The 24,524-nt window shown below is 43.6% G+C and overlaps 1 protein-coding gene across 2 annotated transcripts in view; it reads right to left on the reverse strand.

Annotated features, from left to right (window-relative positions):
* The window catches only part of SLX4IP (SLX4 interacting protein), a 106,311-nt gene extending 81,826 nt beyond the window's left edge, over window positions 1–24,485 (reverse strand). The window contains exons 1-2 of one of the 2 annotated variants that reach the window (XM_079970173.1): window positions 24,105–24,485; window positions 11,789–11,842 (exon numbers count right to left, since the gene is read on the reverse strand). In XM_079970173.1, coding sequence (XP_079826299.1) covers window positions 11,789–11,812 — 24 coding nt within the window. In that variant the 5' untranslated portion in view covers window positions 11,813–11,842; window positions 24,105–24,485. The remainder of the gene's footprint in view (window positions 1–11,788; window positions 11,843–24,104) is intronic. The other variant, XM_079970172.1, reaches the window with a different exon arrangement.
* Window positions 24,486–24,524: the final 39 nt, after the last annotated feature.

The raw sequence follows: 24,524 nt of genomic DNA on the forward strand, positions 1-24,524 counted from the left end.
ACAACACCTTTGGAAAAGGTTGTTCTCCAATTCGAGTGCTCGCAGGCGAGTGTTTCCCAGTTGTCGGTGCTTATACTGCATTTTTTAAGATTTGCCTTGAGAGAGTCTTTAAACCTCTTTTGTTGACCACCAGCATTACGCTTTCCATTTTAAAGTTCGGAATAGAGTACAGTGGTACCTCGGTTTACGAACTTAATCCGTTCCGGAAGTCCGTTCTTAAACCAAAACCATTCTTAAACTGAAGTGCACTTTCCCTAATGAGGCCTCCCACCGCCGGTGCCCTTCCACTGTTCAGATTCTGTTCTTAGACCGAGGTAAAGTTCTCAAACCAAGACACTATTTCCGGTTTTGCAGAGTTTGTAAACCAAATAGTTCTTAAACCAGACTGTTCTTAAACCAAGGTACCACTGTAGTTGCTTTGGAAGATAATAACCAGGCATCCGCACAACATGACCAGTCCAGTGAAGTTGATGTTGAAGAATCATTGCTTTGACACTGGTGATCTTTGCTTCTTCCAGTACATTGGCATTTGTTTGCCTGTCTTCCCGAGTGATGTGTAAAATTTTCGGAGACACTATTGATGGAATCTTTCGAGGAGTTGGAGATAGTGTTTATAAGTGGTCCATGTTTCACAAGAATACAGTAAGGTTGGTAGTACAAAAGCCAACCGCGTTGGCGGAAGCCAATAAAACAAGCCATTCCTGTGGATTCACTATGGTCCTTAAAAGCCAGGGTGTTGACCTTCAGCCAGACCTGAACAATTTCCAAGCATCCCTGGCCTTACCTAGAGATGGTGGGAAGGCAACCTGGGACCTTCTGCATTAAAAACATATAATCTACTGCTGAAGTACAATGGGGCCATTTCTCACTCCCCCCAAAACTGACACTCCTTGGCCCCCCATTTTTTGTTGACCGACCCCCCACAGATCATTTCCATTGCCAAAACGCCAACAGGACATAGCACACAAAACCTGCGCTATTCTGAGAAAACCCCTATTCCTGATTTAATTTAATTTCATTTTTTGGCAGATTTGCACAACGGAAAACACACACCAATAAATAAATTTTAGAAAGGGGCAAGATTAGACAGCTAAAACCGTTAATAGGATTGGAATAACACTTGAATTTTGGAATCTGAAAAACCAAATAAATAATATATTTTTTAAAGAAAGAAAAAAAAGGAGGGGAAGTAACTGGATTTAGGCCAAAGGGTGTGCTCAGACCTGCATTCTGCTCTCAGAAGCTCCTCTAGACAGTGCATCCAGGTCTTAGTTTTGTCCAAATTCTTGCAGTTCACTGATACGAATCCAAAAAGGTGCATGCTGCCTGGCAAGGAAACAATTTCTCAGGGGAACCAGTAGAGAAGTTAGCGAATGAGCAGATAATCCCAGTTTTATTAGGAGTCTACTTTAAAGCCTTCCAGAGGGTGCCCTAAGGAAGTACGAAGAACTCAAACTTGTTTTTTTTGTTTTGTTTTTGTGGGAGAGCATTTCATATTTCATCTTTTAATCAGGGCTGTCATTTCCATCAGAGATGGCAAGAGCGCATTCATTCGTTGGGCAACATTTTATTTATTTTCTGGAGGCAGGGGGAGGAGGTAGGCTGCATCCCCTCGAGGAGATATGGAACACAGAAAGATAAAAAGCTCTTGAAAAAACAACATTGAAGGTGAAGGAGGTTGGCACACCTAAGAGCCAAGAGAAATACGAGCAGGAGAAGGAGAAACGAGATTATTTTGATAATCCAACACCACTTCAGAGCGCTGAGCCCTTCTGAAAATTTGTTTTTTCCCCCAAAATAATATTTATTACTTTTTAAAAAGGAAAAACAGACAAGAGAGAGGAACTTGCTCCGTGGAAAGTAGGGTCTGAACCACCACGGCGAGGGCGGAGACCCACTGAAATCACAGGCGGAAGAAGCCTGTGAACTTGGGATTCGGCTGGCACCTTTCGCGCCTCCCCTACTCGCGGGGAAACCCTGTTTTGGGGATCCGGAGTGACGTGGGGTGAGCGGCGCGGTGCTTTGAATCGACTGCTTCTTTCACGGAGTGAAGCCGCATTGCTGCTGCCGGAGAGCACTGACTTTTTCCTGTGGGCAATTGGACTTTAAACAACAACCCATGAGTAGTACGGAAAATTGGATCTTTAAATACCTTAATTTGACATCGAACGGGGAAGGTTCAAAACAGGAAGTCCACCTTCCCCTTTTGTAAATAGACTGAAGCAAAGCGCTTACAAGTTAAGGTCTTGGAAAGCCTTATGTAAAGGATTAAACTTCCATCGATTGAAATTATTAGACCCCCCTTGGAAGCAGGAGAAGAGGGGGGAAATTTTGGATCGTGTATCCTGCAGGAGAGAGTGATTAGAATTAAATTGCCACTGCTCTGAACCTGGGAACGGACTGACAGTGATTGACGTTTTGGGAGAGTTCATTGACAGCGAAGAGAACGGATGTTGACAGTCGGTTGAATAAGAGAAATATATTGTTTCCATTGTCCGCTTCTGCGTTTAAAAGGGAGGAAAAGTAACTGAAAATTGAAACCAACTTTACTTTTTGAACTATTTGTTGGAACAGCTTCATTAAAAAATGGATGTTATGACTACAAAAACTGACACTTTGGGACCAAAAGTGAGCACCAATACAGAAATTATTCAGGATTTGGCACAGGAATCTATTTTAACAGGACAAATTGTTGAAAAGGAGAGGGAGAAAGTTGCTGTTGTCGAACCTAAAGCAATACAAGGGGGAGCCTTAGTCTTACAGAGGCAAATTGAAGACTATAAGTTGAGGCCCTTTATGATTGAAACTAGAAAAAGTCAGACTCTGAAGATCGGAGCCCGGCCTGGACTGGAAAAGGAAAGTTGGAAAGATCCCTCTATGCAGGGATTAACTGACTTTTGGAATATGGACTTGGGTCAGGAGGAGATTGGCGCTCGGGGGGCCTTTGGAGTTGGAGGAATTTTGAAATATGCCCTGAAATACTTTATGGATCCTAGCTTTAATTGTGGAAATTTGGCTGACCTGTCGAGAGGGAGTGGAGGTGTCGTTGGATTGGAGTTTCCTCGAGATCTGCTCTTTAGCATCAAAGAATATGAAGAAGAACTGCAGAAGGGACGTGGAAAAGAGTTAAGAGCCTCGGACATAAGATCTCCAGGTTGATGGACTGTATGGAATGGACGGAAGTGTCTGGCAGAGCCCGAGACCGGGGAGAGGAGATGGTGGAAGAAGATTGGAAGATTTAAAGTCTATATATAGAAATATTGTAAAATTAATGAGTGACAGGAAAATGTTGGAATGAATTTTTATGGCCTTAGTAGAAATGCTATAAGGAGTTAAGCTTAAATAAGTATACTAATTTTAATGGAAATAAGATTAAAAATAGGTTAAGATATTTATATGATAGAAAATGGAGAAAGATGGAAAGGAATTGCTGAAACAATTAATTGAAGTGGAATACAAAGAGGGAGGTGAGAGGAGGTCGATGATATAAGGTAATGAAAGATAGAATATGGAAAAGGTATGATGCATGTTTTTAAATTGTTTTTGTTTTGTTTTGTTTAGTTCATTGTGTTAGATAGTGTGTTAAGGTTGTGTTTTGTATGGTTTACATACTGTATTGTATTGTTTTATTTTTTCTTGATCTTCTTGTTTTTTGTTGTTGTTTTTTTGTTGTCCCCCCCCCCCCCCCGCCCTTCGGAAAATTTGGTCCAGGGGCTAGTATTCTGACATCTTTGCAAATGATAACAAACCTAAAGCTGTGGATGATTGACTTTTACTCTGAGTGAGATGCTGCCATTAATCTGGCAACCTCTTACTTTAATGCCCACTCCTTATCAGCCACAAATTTAGTTTTGTGTAACAAATAATTTGTTTGTTTGTGCTGTTTTAAAATAAAATCTGGATACCGCTGAAATTGGTGGAACTGACAGTATTGTTGCCACAATTAAATGGCTCCAACTCTTACAGATTTAAATATTATTTTATACACCTTATCTAAGATAGTAGAGTCAGAGAACAACCCTACCACGTTTACCGAGAAGTAAGACGTTCAATGCTTACTCCAAGTGCATAGCATTGCTGCCTCCACTTGCTCCCCCCCAACCCCGCCAAGTTTTCATATTTTAATGCAAATGTCAATTGTAGTATGGTTGGTTATGCTCTAAGGACGCGGGTGGCGCTGTGGTCTAAACCACTGAGTCTCCTGAGCCAGAAGGTGGGCGGTTCGAATCTCCGTGACAGGGTGAGCTCCTGTTGCTCTGTTCCAGCTCCTGCCAACCTAGCAGTTCGAAAGCACACCAGTGCTACTAGATAAATAGGTACTGCTGCGGTGGGAAGGTAAACGGCGTTTCCATGCGCTCTGGTTTAGTCACGTTGTCCCATTGCGCTAGAAGCAGTTTAGTCATGCTGGCCACATGGCCTGGAAAGCTGTCTGTGGATGAACGCCAGCTCCCTCGGCCTGAAAGCGAGATGAGCGCCACAACCCCATAGTCACCTTTAACTGGACTTAACCATCCAGGGGTCCTTTATCTTTACCTTTACAGTAAAGGTAAAGGTAAAGGGACACCTGACCATTTAGGTCCAGTGGTGGCCGACTCTGGGGTTGCGGCACTCATCTCGCTTTATTGGCCGAGGGAGCCGGCGTACAGCTTCCGGGTCATGTGGCCAGCATGACTAAGTCACTTCTAGCAAACCAGAGCAGCACACAGAAACACAGTTTACCTTCCCGCCGGAGTGGAACCTTTTTATCTACTTGCACTTTGACGTGCTTTCAAACTGCTAGGTGGGCAGGACCTGGGACTGAACAACAGGAGCTCACCCTGTTGCGGGGATTTGAACCGCTGACCTTGTGATCTGCAAGTCCTAGGCTCTGTGGTTTAACCCACAGCGCCACCCGCGTCCATGATAAACTCCTTTACAGTACACTCCATGATAAAATTGCTGCTCGTATCAACAATAGCTTCATTACAAGAGTTATGAGTAATCAAAGATTTGATCCTGTGCTCAGAGAGGTCAGATTACATTGACACCAGCCCAACCCAGATCTGCATTTTTTAAAAAGAGCTCAACACCTGACCTAATATGTATGATGCAGCAAGCATTTGAGAGCTAACCTGAGACTCCCCAGGCCTCAAAGTGAGATGAGCGCCGCAACCCCATAGTCGTCTTTGACTGGACTTCACTGTCCAGAGGTCCTTTACCTTTAAGAGCTGCTTTAAGAACAACCAATGACTGTTACTCTGCATACTTACTTGTTATTTTAGCACGCTTTTTTAAAAATGCAATGTAAAGAAATGAAAATGCAGTGCTACCATCAGCATTGCATTTCAATCTACATGCAGTTATGTGGCTTTGTGTGCGTCAACAAGGCTTATGTTCAACTGCATTCACACGTCACTTTAGCGTGTTAAAATCCACATTGTATTTGACCTTCCACATGATGTCAACACCACTTCTTGGAATACGGTGGACTATAGAGTTAAGTAGGGACGCGGATGGTGCTGTGGGTTAAACCACAGAACCTATGACTTGCAGATCACAAGCTCGGCGGTTCAAATCCCCGTGACGGGGTGAGCTCCCGTTGCTCGGTCCCTGCTCCTGCCCACCTAGCAGTTTGAAATCACATCAAAGTGCAAGTAGATAAATAGGTACCACTCCGGCGGGAAGGTAAACGGCGTTTCTGTGCGCTGCTCTGGTTCACCAGAAACGGCTTAGTCATGCTGGCCACATGACCCGGAAGCTGTATGCCAGCTCCCTCGGCCAATAAAGCGAGATGAGCGCCGCAACCCCAGAGTCGTCCGCGACTGAACCTAATGGTCAGGGGTCCCCTTTACCTTTACCTATAGTGTTAAGTTAAGCGTTGTTCATTTCCATGTTATTTGCTTCCAGAAAGAAATAAAAAAATCTGTGCGAATGCTGAAATGTAATGTGGAAATTAGCAGATAGGAAAACGCCGGGAGAAGGGGAATAAACTGATGTGTGAATGCAACCTGAGGGCTGCTTTGCAGCACGTGTCTGTTTGAAATATATATTATTGCAGCACATTTTGCCATTCCAGCCAAGGAACAACCAAAATGCATGCATTTGGAATGTTAACAACCTCCATAGCATACCATAAGATTAATCAAACAATCCTCAGTTAATGTGGTGTTAATTTTTCAACTAAAGATTTGCAGATTTGCAGTTCAAATGTAGATCAAGTGCTCCCTCTTCAGAAAATGCTGCATAACTGCATCAGGAAAACTGCGCTGAAACCCTCTGGGAACCTTCAAATATGATACTTGTGCTCCCGTGAAGAAAAGCTATTAAGACTGTAGATGTTCTCCTCCTCCTAAATTGCATTTGAAACCACCGAGGCACAAACAGATGAGCAGGTGAATTTTCCAGAGTCTTCTTAGTGAAAACATTTTGAGTTATATATTACAGAACAGAAAACAAAATCTATTCAGCACAGAAAACAAAATCAGTTTGATACCAAATGCATTATCATGCAAACTGCTACCGATTTATCATTTGAAACCAATTGCAAGGAATGATTTTTATACTCCCACGTTTCCTCCACTGCCTGGGCAACTGGAAAACATTCAGGGAGAGACATTCTGGGTAAACAGTTTAGAAAGTGAAATGTGCCCAAGTTCAAAAAGAAGAGAACAGAGAAAACACTTATTCTGGGGAGGGAGAAACCTAGAAAACATCAGCTTTCTCCACCAGTGAGCAGAAGGAAGTCTTTTGGCCTTCATGATTTAGCAAAACATTAACAAAGCACTGTTTACTCAGATGTAAGTCCCTCTATGTTCTATGGCATTTACTCTTGGGTGAGTACACTCGTACCTTGGTTTTTGAACAGCTTAGTTCTCAAATGTTTGGACTCCCAAACACTGCAAACCCAGATATGAACTGTTCCGGTTTTTTGGAAGTCGAACGTCTGATGGGGCTTCCGTGGTTTCTGATTGGCTGCAGGAGCTTCCTGCAGCCAATCAGAAGCCGCGCTTTGGTTTGTGAACGTTTTGGAAGTCAAACGGACTTCCAGAACGGATTCCATTCGACTTCCAAGGAACGACTGTATGTGTATAAGACTGCAGAGAATGAGGTGGGCAGGAATGATCCCAATGTATTTGCAGATACCATAGTGAAGAAGACAGTTCAGATCCTCCTTCACACTGTTTCTTTTTAAAAAAAAGAAAAAAGAAAATATTCAGATTTATTATCATTTCACGAGTAGAAATACAAATATGTCTGTATTGTTAAATGTGTCTCTCTCATTCTGCGGAAGTTACGCTGAGAGTATATTTACTTGTGTGGCAGTAATAAGCCCTCCAGAGGAAGCGACTGTTTTGCTTAACTATCCTGATGTCACGGCCGAAAGCTGATTGCCAAAATAAATGGAGAGGTAGACTGCGAATGTCTGAATTTCTGCATTTGTACCAGGAGTCTACACAAGATTGCTGATCAGCAACCATAACAATTTCTGGACTCCCGATACGGCGTGGAAACTTAACCCACTTATTTACTTTGGCAGCCGCATGTCTCCTAAGGAAACCAGGAGGACTTGAATAATCAAGCCTAATAGCCCTTCTTAGAACCGTTCCTCTCATCACATGATGAGGGTTTGCTGTTTACAAGTCAGTGGTCTCCAGACCACAGCATGGTTTGGACATTCATGGTAAAATTAGCTGGGCTCTGCCGGGGACCGAAAATACCAACAGCAGCTTGTATCCCCTGACGCATTCCTTGGTGGAAGTTAATCGCAGTAGCGCATGAACAATGCCAAACATTGACAGAAGATCGCCGGACTGTCATTCCTTCCATCCTGAGTTGATGGTATTATGCATGCAGAACATTAGTCATCCGTGACGTAACGGCGCACAGCGTTAACCAAGGCTGGCTATTCTTGCACACTGAGATAATGTGTCGCTCTCGTGCTCTTCAAGCTGTTAAATCCATTACTAAATTGTGGGTGGGTGAGCTTCGCATGAGGCAGGAATCTCGACCTATCAAACGACTACTCAGGACCCTTCCCCAAGATTGTCCAGAGACTCGACTGTGAAAGGAAGTCTCTTGGAAGAGACATCCTTGTGAGAAATCCACAGCCTTCGAAAAGTTATGGACTCCCCATCAGTCCCAGCCAACATTCCCTATGGCCAGGGATTATGAAATCCAAGATCTGAGACCACAGGTTCCTCGCCCTTGCGTTGCACAAAGGCAACTAGAAACGCCATCACTGTAACTTAATTGTGGGCTGGCTCGCTACTTAATAGGTTTTTAATCTCCTAGATAGCTAAAGCATGCTAAAAAGGCAGCCTCTTCCAAGGCTTTTGTTGAGAGAACTGGAGAGATATTAATTTGTGTTGCCTCCTTGGCTAGATGGAGGAGAGGCGTAGGAAGTGCCACAGACTAAGGGTATAATTACCCCATGGATAGCTCTCTCTTTCTGGAGAGAACATCAAGTTTCTTTCTGCATGAGAAATCAACTATACACCTCTACGCATCTGGCAAACTAGGCTGCCACCCACAAAACTTGTTATGTACTGAAGTTCTCACCCTGGGCCAGCAGGGGGATACTGTAGATAGTTATGCAAATAAGGGATCGAAGATGACGTTCAGTGATTGGATAGTTTTAGAAAATTGTTACAGTTACGTTGTACTGGAGCTCTATATAAGCAGGCTGACTGAACCCTTCAGTTCAGTTCTGTCCTGGCTTGTGAATAAACAAGAGCTGTTTGAAAAATCGTTGTGTCGTCTGATAGGTTCACCCACAACTTAACACCCAGGGCTTGCCAATCAGAAGGTCGGCGGTTCGAATCCCCGCGGTGGGGTGCGCTCCCGTTGCTCGGTCCCAGCGCCTATCAACCTAGTAGTTCGAAAGCACCCCCGGGTGCAAGTAGATAAATAGGGACCGCTTACTGGCGGGAAGGTAAACGGCGTTTCCGTGTGCTGCGCTGGCTTGCCAGATGCAGTTTGTCACGCTGGCCACGTGACCCGGAAGTGTCTCCGGACAGCGCTGGCCCCCGGCCTCTTGAGTGTGATGGGTGCACAACCCTAGAGTCTGTCAAGACTGGCCCGTACAGGCAGGGGTACCTTTACCTTTACCTTTACCACTGTATTTAATTGCACCTAGGCTAGGAAACGTACATTCTAACTGGATTGCTTTCCTTTGCCCTACGACTTAGTAGCATTTAATATTTAAGCGCATCAACTCAAGTCACTAGCAAAAGCAGCCCAACCGAACTTAGTGGGATTGCTGTAAATTGAATAGTTTCAGAACTACATTATCTGCAACTCAAAAATAGCCATATAATCCTAAGTGTGCTCCCAAAGCACTTCCTCTGCCCCTCCGTATTACACTGAATGCAGCAGGGATTTTAAATGCCCTCCAGCTTTTTGACCCTACCCAGGTCTGCCTGCTCAGTACGACTTGACATTCTGCAAAGCCATGCAATGGGGGAAACTGTGAAAATGCACCTCAATAGAGCAGAGATGCACTGTGCTAGAAGCCCATAAATGTTCCCCTTAACTTTTAAGATAAGCTGCTATAGGAAAAATGAAAGATTTTGTGCAGGCATTACCAATGTGATAGACTGACCACCCAAGTGTGCAATTACTTCCAAGACACACACACAAAATTCATTTGTTTTTCCACACAGCTGACATGGGAAAATCTTGCAAGGAGAACAGACTAATTTTAATAACTAATGGTTATCCACTCAAGGTTTTTTTTAAAATGATATTATACAAAAATGATAAAACATTGGGTTTGGATTTGATTTAAATCAATTGATTTAAATCACAATTTAAATCACTAGTCAGTAAGACTTGATTTAAACCCTTTTTTTTACAGAAAGACTCATTCTTGCTGGTATAATCTTAATCTTTTCAACCAGATAAAGGTTTCATTTTTTAGAATAATAAATTTTCAGAGTAGTTTTTACAGTTGTATCAAAAATGACTGATTTGGTTATACTATTAGAATACTATTACATAGACAGATAATTATGAAATGATTGTGGGGTTTAATAAACTAACTGTTTATATTTGGACAACGTTTCTACTGTACTTTATTGGATGGATAATAGCAATTTAAACAATTTATTTAACTAAAACAATAACATTATAGCACATTGTCAGGGGTTCAGGAGCAGAAGCACAGGGAAGAGGGGAGATGGAGAGCGAAGGGGAAGAATCTGAGGGCAGCATAGGAGAAGATGACAGTGGCCCGAGAGATTCCATGAGCCTCTCCAGCGAATCGGAAGATTCACAGAAGGGGGCGCCAGTGGCCAGGGCAAGGGGATTCCCAAGGGGGACACTCCAGGAGCAAGGGGCCAGCAGGGACTCCCAGAGTAGCAGTTGGAAATCAGGACCAGCTTCCCCACCAGAGCATAGTGGGGGGGAAGAGTCCCAGGTATCGAGGGCAGAGGATTCCACACCAGGGAGTGAAGAAAAGTCAGGGCTGGCCACGCCTCCATCGGAGAGCCAGACAACGGAGGGGAGGTCAGATCCGGGCAGTATCCCGGAAGAGGGAAGCAGTGACAGAAGCAGTGTGACGGTCAGGAGGAAGGTAACTGGGTTGGCGCGAGAGGCAAGTTCAAATGTACAGGAGCGCGGGACAGCAGAGAATGAGGATTGGGAACCGGGTCCTAAAGCCCGCCGGAGACAGGGGGAGGAGTCAGCCGACTCAGCGTCGGAAGAGTCCAGAAAGGGGAAAGCCCCGGCGGGCAGGAGGACCCAGAGGAGGAGAGAACAACGGAAAAGGTGGAGCAGGGCTAGGATCTTAAACTGGTGCCAGAGGGGAGGAGATTCAGACGGGACTTCGCCGGTCTAGGGTTTAAGACGTAGGGCTGCGCCCTGCGGCTTTGGAATGGAAGTTGAACTTCAATAAAGACTTTTGTACATAACGACGATCGGGCGTTGGTCCTCTGTGAGCTGGGACCTAGGGGCAGCTCTGACACACATGTATCCATGTTTGTTAACTGATGTGGTTAAACACAAAAACTTAGACTGAGTTTTAGCACTCATGAAAAACTTAAAACAAATCCTTATTTCCTGATGGATAGCCTTTGGAATATAATGTAACTTAAATAAAAAACTATCTTTAGAAAGATTTTTCCTCCAAAAGCATTTTATTTTAAAAATCCAAGTTAAATTTTAAAAAAATCCGATTTAAATTTTAAAAAATCCACAATTTTTTTAAAAAATCATTGATTTTTATCCACCTTGGCTGAATCCAAAGATGTCGTTCTGCATACAGAAGGCATCTTCAGCCCTCGAAAACACTGTTATACCATGTGCTATTGCACAGAAAAGTGAACTTGAATCTAGATGTGTTTTTCCACCCAACAAGCATCATCCTTGCAGACTGATGAGATTTGTCATAGAACGTATCAGTTATGATACTGCACAAACTCTTCCGAATACCAATAAAAATTATTTGGAGAAAACTCTTAATTTGCCGAGCAGCTGTACTGGCTATCCAATTTCCATTCATGCCTCCTAGGATCCAACTTAGTAACATCTTTTGCCAACAACCAATAATACAGCTGGTACATTGCTTTTATTTGTTTTTTTTTTATTATTTGATCACCTATATGGCTTATTTTTCAGCATATTAGGTGCACTTAACACATGGTTTAGAAAGCCGCAAGCTTTGCTGCTCTCTGGACCAAGACCACAATTTGCCATGCTAATCTGCCGCTGTACCGGAATAAGTTGAGATCCTAAGGCTGTGCACTTCAAAGCAAGAAAAGTTCACCAAGTCACTAATCTGCTGCTATTTAGGTTTCGAAAAGCAGCTTACCTTTATAACCAATTTGTGCAACATCACGGCAGTCTCTTCAATTTCGGATGCAGCCTGCAAGTAAAGTGGAAGGAGAGTCGCTTTAGCAAAAAGGCAAGAAACACCGGCATTTGAAGTCAACGTTCCAAAAAGCACAAAGTTGAGGGAGTACCGTACTTTTCCCTGTATAAGACAAGGTTTTTTTACTTTAAAATAAGGTTAAAAATCTGGAGGCATCTTATGCACACATAGTGCATATGCCCATTTTCTGAATTTGGGGTCCTTATACACAGAAAAATATGGTACTTAGAGGAAGAAATGTTATGTACATGTACGTACATCATTAGGTATGTATCTCTTTACTTAACAACTCACAGCCGAGGTCCAAACCAGGTGTCCCCAGATGTGCAACATCATGGGAGAGTGGTTGTTCCCAGGACTTAGATGAAACTTGTCATTTTTGCTATGGGACGCTGCATGTTGTTTAAGTGATCTTGTTATATTTTACAGTATTGGGATGTGGTTTTCGGGTCTGTTATTATATTTGCTATCAATTTGCTGTGTTATGAAATCGTTGCTTTGTTGCTTTGCTATGTTGTTAGGAATTTGTTTTTGTAGTGTCTGCTCAAAATGCACCCCCGTTTCCTTGTTGCACGCAGCTCTGAGCATGATGCCTTTGTGTGGGAATGTTCAGGGAGGCAGGAGAGGATATATTGTTTATTAATACCCTTCCTAACTTGCACTAGGAAGTTCTATAATTTAGCAGAGTTTTAACACTCCCCTTTTAAGTGCATAGCAGGTAGCTGGTTGCAAGCTTAATTAAGCTTTTCAATATAGATTCCTGGTAAGATCCCTTGTTTCCCTCTTAAAAGAATAAATACGCCACAATCTTATTTAAGATATATAAAAGTAGTTTACTCACAGCATCATCAGTTCACAGATGGATCCCTGAAGGCAGCCTTGTTTATATATATATATATATATATATATATATATACACACACACACACACACACACACACACACACATGTGATATATACATGTGAGCCTATCCTATATAGAGATAGTCTCTTTGTTGGCTGAAAGCCAACAGGGCATCTCTAGCTAAAAGCTGTTGATCCAACAACGAAGTAAAAAAGAGAGAGAGAGTGGCTGCATGCTTTTGTGCTTTTGTTACCTGCACAGGTAAGGTCACGCCCACCTCTAGTCACATGCAAGAGGAAGGATGCTCCAGGCCAGGGGGAAACAGGAAGTTTTTGACTGGCTGGAACAAACATCCCCTTTGCATGTCCACTCTAGGCAAACAAGGAATGTTATACTTGACTGCTACTTATGTATCACATCCCACATTTTGGTGCAAAAGCGGAATACAAATTTAATGAATAAATAAATGAATCCTGTGACCACAGGATTGGATTGGAGCATTGGGAACCAATGAATTTGATTGGAGCACTGCGAACCAGAAAAAGGGACATATTTGTGGTGGCCCCCTATCTGTAGAACTCCTGAAGAACACAGGGTCGGATCCATCAAGCATTACATTGTTTCCAAATGTCTTCATTTCTATGAGAGTTTTCGGCTAGGCTGTGAGATGCTTCAACTGCTGTTTTCAGATTACAATAGAACAAATGAAGCAATTGTATGTTTTACGTAAGGTTGCATTGGAAGGCCTTTGCCTAAAAATATTTATATTTCTATCTCTGTCTGTGGGTTGTGCTTCTGAGCAAATCCCTAATCTCTGGTCATATACGATGTAAGACACGAGACAAAATAAAGAAATGATGGACTGCGCATCATTGGTACTTGCAAGGACACGGGTTTTGCATGCACTGATGATCAGCGATGCTCGAAAATGCTGAGCCTCTATATGTTGGTTTAATTTCACACAGGCAAAGGAAAACAGGCCACACAGGGTGTCACTGCAGCATCAGGTAATTGATAGCTGGGTAGTCCTGCCAAAGTTGTCTCTGATGGAGGAGGTAAGGATCTGGCCTCCCAGTTAAATCTCTTTTGCTTGCTGCAGACTATGAGATGAATAGGCATTTCTGAAGCAGAGAAGACTGACTTGTCCTGCTATCACTTCTGCATTTACTCCAATAGCTGATTAATATCAAACATCATGCTGGCATCTATATTCCTTTTTAACAGAGGCAATAAAGACTTTAACAGAGGCAATAAATAAACAAGCATTTTCTATCCTTTTACGTTAGGGAATTAAAAAAACACCACTTCAAATAAAAGAAGAATGCCACATGCTAAATGCTATTTGCCCATTTGTTGCTTTGATGAACTGGAATATTTTTGCGAAAGGATGCAGGTTACTGAAGTCAATTTATTGCCTAGCTCCAACAGATATAAACAAACAGGAGAAGAAAAATTACAGGCTCTGGACAACTCCATTTCTTTCCTAGTGCCCACATTTTATTAAACATAAGTCTGATTCAACTGAGCCTAAAATCCGCCATGCTGATGGAGTGCTCAGAAAAATCCCAGTTCCCCAATTACCAAAAAAAGGGGGGGGGCACTTGAAGAATTTGATCCAGCATCAATCCTAGCTTCCTATTACAGTGGTACCTCAGGTTACATACGCTTCAGGTTACATACACTTCAGGTTACAGATTCTGCTAACATAGAAATAGTACCTCGGGTTAAGAACTTTGCTTCAGAATGAGAACAGAAATCGTGTTCCGGCGGCGTGGCGGCAGCAGGAGGCCCCATTAGCTAAAGTGGTGCTTCAGGTTAAGAACAGTTTCAGGTTAAGAACGGACCTCCAGAACGAATTAAGTTCTTAACCCGAGGTACCACTGTACGTGCAAACCCAGAAGCAATGGCTAACAGCTTCAGAACAAGCCATGGTTTACAGTAGGCTTATTGGGAAGCTGTTAGCCATGGCTGACAGTTCGCACAGCCTGGGAAACTATGGTTAACAACTTCCAGATAAAGTTAATTCAGTGCTTGGTGTAAGAGGGTGAGAGCAGGATTGCAACCCGATCCACTTTTCGAGAAACTTTTCTGCTCTGCTTCACTACTCTGTGGGCTGAGACTGTTGAGAGAAGGGCAAGACAAGGATATTGAATCAGCCTTCTATTTGCCTGGCAGTAGGTCAATCACCTTGCCAACAAAGGTCCGTATAGTGAAAGCTATGGTCTTCCAGGTAGTGATGTATGGAAGTGAGAGCTGGACCATAAAGAAGGCTGATCGCCAAGAATTGTAATAGTGTAACTGTAATAGTGGTGGGAGGAAAAAATCCTTAAATAAGAGACACGGGGGAATGATTAATGGACTTCAATGTCTGTACACTAATGCGCAAAGCATGGGTAATAAACAAGATGAGCTTGAGCTCTTGGTACAGCAAACTAAATATGACATAATAGGCATCACTGAAACCTGGTGGGATAAGTCCCACGACTGGAATGTAATAATGGAGGGTTACAATCTATTTCAGAGAAACAGACCAGACAAGAAAGGAGGAGGAGTGGCGTTATATGTCAGGGATGTGTATACCTGTGAAGAGATCCAAGATTTAGAACCTCAAAGCCAAAGTGAGAGCATTTGGGTCAAAATTAAGGGAGAGATGAATAACAGGGACCTCATTGTGGGAGTTTACTATAGATCCCCAAGCCAAACGGAGGACATAGATGATGCCTTCCTGGAACAGATGGCCAAGCATGCAAAAGGAAGGGAGATAGTAGTAATGGGGGACTTCAATTACCCGGATATTTGCTGGATGTCAAACTCAGGCAAGAGCATAAGGTCAAACAGATTCCTCACTGGCCTTGCAGACAACTTCATTGTCCAGAAAGTGGGAGAAGCAACCAATGTTGATGACCTGGTTAGTGGGTTAACATCCTAACCAATGTTGATGACCTGGTTAGTGGGGTAGAAGTGGAAGGATCATTAGGCGCGAGTGATCATGCTCTTCTGAAGTTTACTATACAGCGGAAAGGAGCAGCCAAGCATACTAGGACTCAATTTCTTGACTTTAAGAAAGCCGACTTCATAAAACTTAGGGAAGTGCTGGGTGAGATCCCATGGACAGTAATACTAAAAGGAAAGGGAGTTCATGATGGCTGGGAGTTTGTTAAGAGGGAGATAGTAAAAGCACAACTTCAGGCAATACCAATGAGACGGAAACATGGAAGGTGTCTAAAGAAGCCAGGGTGGCTATCTAAAGAACTTTTAACTGAGTTAAGATTAAAAAAGGATGTGTACAAAAAATGGAAAAGGGGGGAAACCACCAAAGAGGAATTCAAACAAATAGCCAGCACGTGTAGACACAAAGTCAGAAAAGCTAAAGCACAGAATGAACTCAGGCTTGCTAGAGAGGTTAAAAGCAACAAAAAAGGCTTTTATGGGTATGTTCGTAGCAAAAGGAAGAACAAAGAAACAGTGGGGTCACTCAGAGGAGAAGATGGTGAAATGCAAACAGGGGACACAGAAAGGGCTGAACTCCTCAATGCCTTCTTTGCCTCAGTCTTCTCCGATAAAGAAAACAATGCCCGACCTGAAGAATTTGGAGCAAATGATTCAGCAGAGGAAACACGGCCCAGAATAACTAAGGAGATAGTACAAGAATACTTGGCTAGTTTAGATGTATTCAAGTCTCCAGGGCCAGATGAACTGCATCCAAGAGTATTAAAAGAACTGGCAGATGTGATCTCAGAACCACTGGCAGTCATCTTTGAGAATTCCTGGAGAACAGGCGAAGTCCCGGCAGACTGGAGGAGGGCAAATGTTGTCCCTATTTTCAAAAAGGGGAAAAGAGAGGACGCAAATAATTACCGCCCAGTCAGTCTGACATTAATACCAGGGAAGATTCTGGAGCAGATCATTAAGCAAACAGTCTGTGAGCACCTAGAAAGGAATGCTGTGATCACCAATAGTCAGCATGGATTTCTGAAAAATAAGTCATGTCAGACTAACCTGATCTCGTTTTTTGACAGAATTACAAGCCTGGTAGATGAAGGGAACGCAGTGGATGTAGCCTACCTTGATTTCAGCAAGGCATTTGACAAGGTGCCCCATGATATTCTTGTAAAGAAGCTGGTAAAATGCGGTCTTGACTATGCTACCACTCAGTGGATTTGTAACTGGCTGACTGACCGAACCCAAAGGGTGCTCATCAATGGTTCCTCTTCATCTTGGAGAAGAGTGACTAGTGGGGTGCCACAGGGTTCTGTCTTGGGCCCGGTCTTATTCAACATCTTTATCAACGACTTGGATGATGGACTCAAGGGCATCCTGATCAAATTTGCAGATGACACCAAACTGGGAGGGGTGGCTAACACCCCAGAGGACAGGATCACACTTCAAAACGACCTTGACAGATTAGAGAACTGGGCCAAAACAAACAAGATGAATTTTAACAGGGAGAAATGTAAAGTATTGCACTTGGGCAAAAAAAATGAGAGGCACAAATACAAGATGGGTGACACCTGGCTTGAGAGCAGTACATGTGAAAAGGATCTAGGAGTCTTGGTTGACCACAAACTTGACATGAGCCAACAGTGTGACGCGGCAGCTATAAAAGCCAATGCAAATCTGGGCTGCATCAATAGGAGTATAGCATCTAGATCAAGGGAAGTAATAGTGCCACTGTATTCTGCTCTGGTCAGACCTCACCTGGAGTACTGTGTCCAGTTCTGGGCACCACAGTTCAAGAAGGACACTGACAAACTGGAACGGGTCCAGAGGAGGGCAACCAAAATGGTCAAAGGCCTGGAAACGATGGCTTATGAAGAACGGCTAAGGGAGCTGGAGATGTTTAGCCTGGAGAAGAGGAGGTTAAGGGGTGATATGATAGCCATGTTCAAATATATAAAAGGATGTCACATAGAGGAGGGAGAAAGGTTGTTTTCTGCTGCTCCAGAGAAGCAGACACGGAGCAATGGTTCCAAACTACAAGAAAGAAGATTCCACCTAAACATTAGGAAGAACTTCCTGACAGTAAGAGCTGTTCGACAGTGGAATTTGCTGCCAAGGAGTGTGGTGGAGTCTCCTTCTTTGGAGGTCTTTAAGCAGAGGCTTGACAAGCATATGTCAGGAATGCTCTGATGGTGTTTCCTGCTTGGCAGGGGGTTGGACTCGATGGCCCTTGTGGTCTCTTCCAACTCTATGATTCTATGATTCTATGAATTTATGGTTTTGAATTATGGTGCTGGAGACTCTTGAGAGTCCCATGGACTGCAAGAAGATCAAACCTCTCTATTCTTAAGGAAATCAGCCCTGAGTGCTCACTGGAAGGGCAGATCCTAAAACTGAGGCTCCAATACTTTGGCCACCTCATGAGAAGAGAAGATTCACTGGGAAAGACCCTGATGTTGGGAAAGATGGAGGGCACAAGATGAAGGGGATAACAGAGGACAAGATGGTTGGACAGTGTTCTCGAAGCTACCAGCATGAGTTTGACCAAACTGCGGGAGGCAGTGGAAGACAGAAGTGCCTGGCGCGCTCTGGTCCATGGGGTCATGAAGAGTCGGACAGGACTAAACAACAACAACAACAACAGGTCAATCAAATGGGTCACGAAGTGGGGAAGAGCTCAGCTCAATTTGCCACAGTTCCAAAATTGAATTCATGTCCGCATAGACCCAAATGAAGGAAGTGGCCTATTTTTTATTTTTCTGGCTGGGAAGACAATCCTTAGATTGAAAAAAGTCTTCCCAATGTTCCATCCTGTATCATCTGCTGCCATAAATGCTTAGCTCCCCTTTTGCCTTTCCAGACACTGTCCTGAATCGTGCTTCAGGCTAAGGGGAGGGAGGGGTGGATTTGCAACACAGGCCATTCATCAGGCCGACCAAAATGCTTTCTGCATTCCTCAAGTCCTGGGAAAAATAGGCTAGATTCTTTTATTACTAATCTTTGCACTTCAACACTTAACGGTCTGACAGAAGGGCTAATGCTGTGTAATTAAAAGCAAATGTTTCCTGGATTCAAAATAAAGCAGGGCAGGATAAAAGCTGGTTGAGCAAGAGCAGCGGAGCAAAGGGGAAGAGAGGGAACAAGCTATTCAGAGAGAATTTAAGCTTTTTTAAATAATAATGAAAAAACCCACCCAATAAAAGCAAAGCAAATTAGGACCATAAAAGCACTGAATTCTATTCTGAAGTGTCCAAACAGCTACTAAGAATCCTTTAGCTAAGCAGTTTTAAGACAAGCCACTGTGTTTGTGTGCGCTTTCATTGTGTATATGCACAGACAACATCTAAATGATGCGCAACCATGTATATCATGGTGCATGGAAGTGGCCGGAAAAGGGGGTGCAAGGTAAAAATGAAGGTAAAAATAAAGGACCCCTGGACGGTTAAGTGAAAGGCGACTATGGGGTTGCGGCGCTCATCTCGCTTTCAGGTCGAGGGAGCCGGCGTTTGTCCACAGACAGCTTACCGGGTCATGTGGCCAGCATGACTAAACTGCTTCTGGTGCAACAGAACACCATGACGGAAACCAGAGCGCACGGAAATGCTGTTTAACTTCCTGCCGCAGTGATACCTATTTATCTACTCGCACTGGCGTGCTTTCGAACTGCTAGGTTGGCAGGAGCTAGGGTAGAGCAATGGGAGCTCACCCCACCACGAGGATTCGAACCACCGACCTTCTGATTGGCAAGCCCAAGAGGCTCAGTGGGTTTAGACCACAGCACCACCCGCGTCCCTCCAAAAAGGGGTGGAACAGGGCATAATCCATAACCCTAGAGAAACAGAGTAGTTACAACTGGGAGCCAATCTATAGTCATAGCTCTTGTTACGTTTGCTTCAGGTTAAATCTTTTCAGGTTGCATCCCGCGGTGACCCAGAAGTACTGGAAAGGGTTACTTCTGGGTTTTGCCACTTGCGCATGCGCAGACGCTCAAAATGATATCACGGGCATGCGCAGAAGCGGTGAATCGTGACCTGCGCACACGCAGATGCGGGTTGCGCTCTGCTCATGTTGCGAACGGGGCTCTGGAATGGATCCCATTAGCAACCAGAGGTATCACTGTATTTTAGGTGGTTGTAGCCAATCTAAAGATAAAGGTAAAGGTACCCCTGCCCGTACAGGCCAGTCTTGACAGACTCTGGGGTTGTGCGCCCATCTCACTTAAGAGGCCAGGGGCCAGCGCTGTCCGGAGACACTTTCGGGTCACGTGGCCAGCGTGACATCGCTGCTCTGGCGAGCCAGAGCCGCACACGGAAACGCCGTTTACCTTCCCGCTGGTAAGCGGTCCCTATTTATCTACTTGCACCCGGAGGTGCTTTCGAACTGCTAGGTTGGCAGGCGCTGGGACCGAGCAGCGGGAGCGCACCCCGCCGCAGGGATTCGAACCGCCGACCTTTCGATCGGCAAGCCCTAGGCGCTGAGGCTTTAACCCACAGCGCCACCTGCGTCCCTGTAGCCAATCTATTTTATGACAATTATTATTAAAATTTGTATACGGGCCTTCATCAGTAGATATCAGGGCCACATAAAAATACAGAGAATACACAATAGATACAAGAACAAAAATCCCCATTCCCACAACACATTTAAAAGGGTATCAGATGTTATTCAGTCCAAGGCCTGGTTGAAACAGAACATTTTCAACCAAAGGTGTGCATTCCACACTCGTTCCTATGCTGCCACCCTCAGGACCTTTCGGGGAGGCACACAAAGAAGGTACCGGTACTCAATGGATCATCTCAGGAGCCACCCAAATGCTTGTGGAGAGAGGTGGTCTTTGAGGTCTCGTTCTCTCCTTCTGTGCCAGGGCTGTGCCACCTGAGACTGCAGCTAAAGACTCACAGGACTGAACAGTCCTCTGCAGAAGAAAACAAAACCCCACATGTAGAAAGCTAGCAATTAATGGGGAAGTCTAGGCTAAATCTCTTCCCCACGATATGCTTGTCTGCTGTGAGCAAGGATGCTATTAGATACAGGTGTGCCCACATCACATGATCCACGAATGCAAAAATAAATAAACAAAAAATGAGAAGAAGAGAAAGAAAGGAAGTTGTTCTACTGCCACAGCTAATGGCGAGCATCCCACAGCCATGAGACTGTCAAAGAACTTCTCATCCTCCCCGGACAAATTTGGTGCAATCCTTCCTCTTCCCTATACTGTAATGGCCTGTTTATTTTTGATTGCAGGCCTGCAGGCAAGCCACATTTAACTGCAAAGCGCTTAGCCGCTTGTAGTAACTCAACAAGCAATGAAAGACCGAAGACTTATGATGGTGCAATGACCTTACCCTGCTTCTGAGCGGATGGGAATATTCTGGTGGGTCAACACTAAATCCCTCTATAACCTTCTGCTTTTCAACTCTGCACAGTTTCATATCAAGCTAGAAGAAAACCTAACTGCTTGTGCTGTCCTTAGAACATCTGTTTTGCTCAGCCAAAGGCAATTAATAATTATTTTATACTGCAACAAAAATGGCGCACCACTGAAAATATGATAAACAAATAACCTAAGCTGATGCAACAGCAAATATACGTAACAGCAGCAACACTCAATTAGAAAAAAATACAATGCAACACTTTAACAACAGAAACACTCCCAAAATTCTTCATCCACCTCAAACATATAATACAACAGCAACATCTAGTGTCCAAAGGAATTATTACTGCAAAGGATAAAGAAAAGTCACTCTATCCAGGGACAGTCCACATATATATTGGCTTATTCCTCCCCCCCCCCTCTCTTTTTTTATTGTGACCCAGACAATTAATAACAGAGAAATATTCTTCACAGCTGTGAGCAGAGCAATGGGGTGAGAGCTAAGTGAAGACAAAGTGACATTTAACTACAGTGGTACCTCAGGTTAAGTACTTAATTCGTTCCGGAGGTCCGCTCTTAACCTGAAACTGTTCTTAACCTGAAGCACCGCTTTAGCTAATGGGGCCTGCTGCTGCCGTGCCACCGGAGCACAATTTCTGTTCTCATCCTGAAGTAAAGTTCTTAACCTGAAATACTATTTCTAGGTTAGCGGAGTTTGTAACCTGAAGCATATGTAACCTGAGATACCATTGTATAACGTTGTTTGCTGCTCATGCTCAGGCTCCACAGAAAAAGCATTTTGGTTACTGAAATTCATTCCGATTGTGCAGATAAAATGTAACGGATAGAATTCTACATGGTGGGGTATTAGGGTGTGAGAACAGACAAGATCCGAGGATTCCTAGGCGTGCAATTCCAGATGGTGAAAATGTCCTGGCACTGGCATCATCACTTGGTTGATAGGCTGGTGCAAAATGCTAATCCCAAACACGTCTGTTTTTTTAATATATATAACTTTTATTAAATTTTCTGTTTTACAATTTAAAACACTCATTTTACATCCTTAAAATACCAATGACTTCCCTTCTTCTCTTTCCATGCTTTATTTTACATATCACAGATCCCTGCATATTTTACATAAACTATACCATTCAGTTTTCCATTATTCCATCCATCAAAACTTGTTTACACTGTTGAATTTATCTTAATGCTGCCAGTGTTTTCAGCTGAATATAATTATTTCCCATATATTCAATAAATGTTTTCCAATCTTCTTTAAACATATGTTCATCTTCTTCTCTTATTCTATATAAGACTGCAAGTTGTGCATATTTTGTCAATTTAGGTTGTCAATCTCCTTTGGTTGGGACATCGCTCGTTTTCCATTTTTGGGCTAACAGGCCGCAGTAGTGGCATACATAAATAACCTTTTTTGACACCTGAGAATTTCCGTCTGAATTATCCCCAGCGGAAAGGACTTTGGTTTTGGGGGGAAAGTACTTTTGAACATTTTTTTTCCAGTTCATTATGGATCATTTCCCAATACTCTTTTACCCTTTTACAGGTCCACCACATATGAAAGGACGTTCCCTCTGCCTCTTTGCATCTCCAGCACTTTTCGGATTCTGTCTTGTACATCTTAGCAAGCCTGCTCAGAGTTAAATACCATCTGTGAATCATTTTCTGAACACTTCTGAGCACCCCTGTTTTCACATCAAGAATCACAGACTAAGCCAAGGGCAGGGAGCTTGAGGCACATTTTTTGCTGGACTACAAATCCCATCATTCCTGACTACTGGCCATAATGGTTTGGACTAATGGGAGTCAGAGTCCAACCACACCTGGAGGGACACATTCTTTGTCCAAGTTCATCTCACCCCCCTGAACATACTGAAAAATGTATTAACGTCCATTTGCTCTGCACAAAGCTACTAAAGCAGAGAACGGAATGCAGAATTATTACTTCCAATGAAATCCCAACAGAGCACAAAGGATTGCAGCCTGGACCAATAATCCCTGGATCTCTGAGGTGCCAAAATCCCAAGAGAGCAGAAAAGATTATTTATGTATGCGATCATAGCTGCTGAGAGATTATTGGTCCAGAGATGGAAAGAAGAGAAGGAGAACGGGAGATCAAATTGATGGATTATGCCGAAATGGCTAAAATGACCGGAAGAATCAGAAATCAGGAAGACCAAAATTTTAATAAGGAATAGGGAAAATTTATAACTTATCTTAAAAACCATTGCAAGCAGTTAAAAACGTTAGTAGGATTGGAATAGCACTTGTAGATTAATGGTGATTTTCCCCCAAAATCTTTTTTATTGGTTTCCCAAAATTTTAAACAAACAGACACAAATCATATCTGAACTTGATCCAGTCTTAGTGACATTGTTAAGTGACTTCCTCAAATTCCCCTAGCTGAATTTCAGTGTATCATTGTAACAGTTTTCCAAAACCAATTTTTCTCATAATATTAACTTAATCACTTAACGTCTTTCTTTCTTTCCATTTTAACTTTAAACATATTCTTCTCTAGCATCACATATTACAACGGAGAGGTAAAAGATTTGGATTATCACAAAAGATGCCGGGGAACATGATTAACAATAGGACCCACAAAGGGGAGGAGGGAAGGCCAGGAGATTCCTTGGAATCTTGTTTTTATGTTGTATGTTCGATACGTGGCTGTAAAAATTTTAAATCTGAAAAACCAAATAAATAAATTTGAAAAACACACACAAATGCTTAAGGTTCGTGTGCTGTTTAAATGAAGGCAGCAGGATGGCTCGGTCGATCAAAGCCTGGGAGACTCTTCATTTCAGGATACTGTAGTGGGTTCGAGCAAATAAATAAATAAATAAAGATTCCTGGCTGGCGGAGGGGGTTGGACTAGATGACCATCGGGTGTCCCAACTCTGCAATTCTAGGAATCTAACCCAGGGGCATAAAGCGGCACACCTTGGTGCAAAAGGCTCCAAAACAAGAGGCACCAAGGGGAAACAGAGGTAATTCCACTCTGAGAGGTCCAAACCCCCAGCTGAGCCCCTGATTCCGGGCAGCAGCTCCCCTCTCTGCTTTCTCCCGCTGTAACTCACCGCGGCAACCTTGAATTCGGCTCCTCCACCGCCTTTTTTTCCTTAGAGGGAAAGAGAGGCGAGGCTAGCGCACGAGACTTCCGGCTGTGTTCGGAGTGGGTGGGTGGGAATGGAACGGACTACACCGCGAGGCGCTTTTCTCAGCTCCACTTGAGCCTCGCATTTTGCTTCCAGCCCCAAAACATTTAGTCGGCTTTTCCGCTGCTTCTCTATAACGCGCCGTTTGTCGGCCTTGCCACTCTCCCTCGCTTCGAAAACGTCTCGGAAATGTTGCGCGCGAGCAGCAGAGCTCGGCCCTTGGGATTCCCCCGCCCGGTTCAAAAGAGCCGATTCGCGAATAGGAATCGAGGAAGGCTCCTCTCGGCTCGACGTCTTCCGGCCCATTCAAAGATGTCCGCTGACTACTTCCGTTTCCCCCCT

The sequence above is a fragment of the Podarcis cretensis genome (genome assembly GCF_951804945.1).
Source record: "Podarcis cretensis genome assembly, chromosome: 3".
Classification (NCBI taxonomy): Eukaryota; Metazoa; Chordata; class Lepidosauria; order Squamata; family Lacertidae; genus Podarcis; species Podarcis cretensis.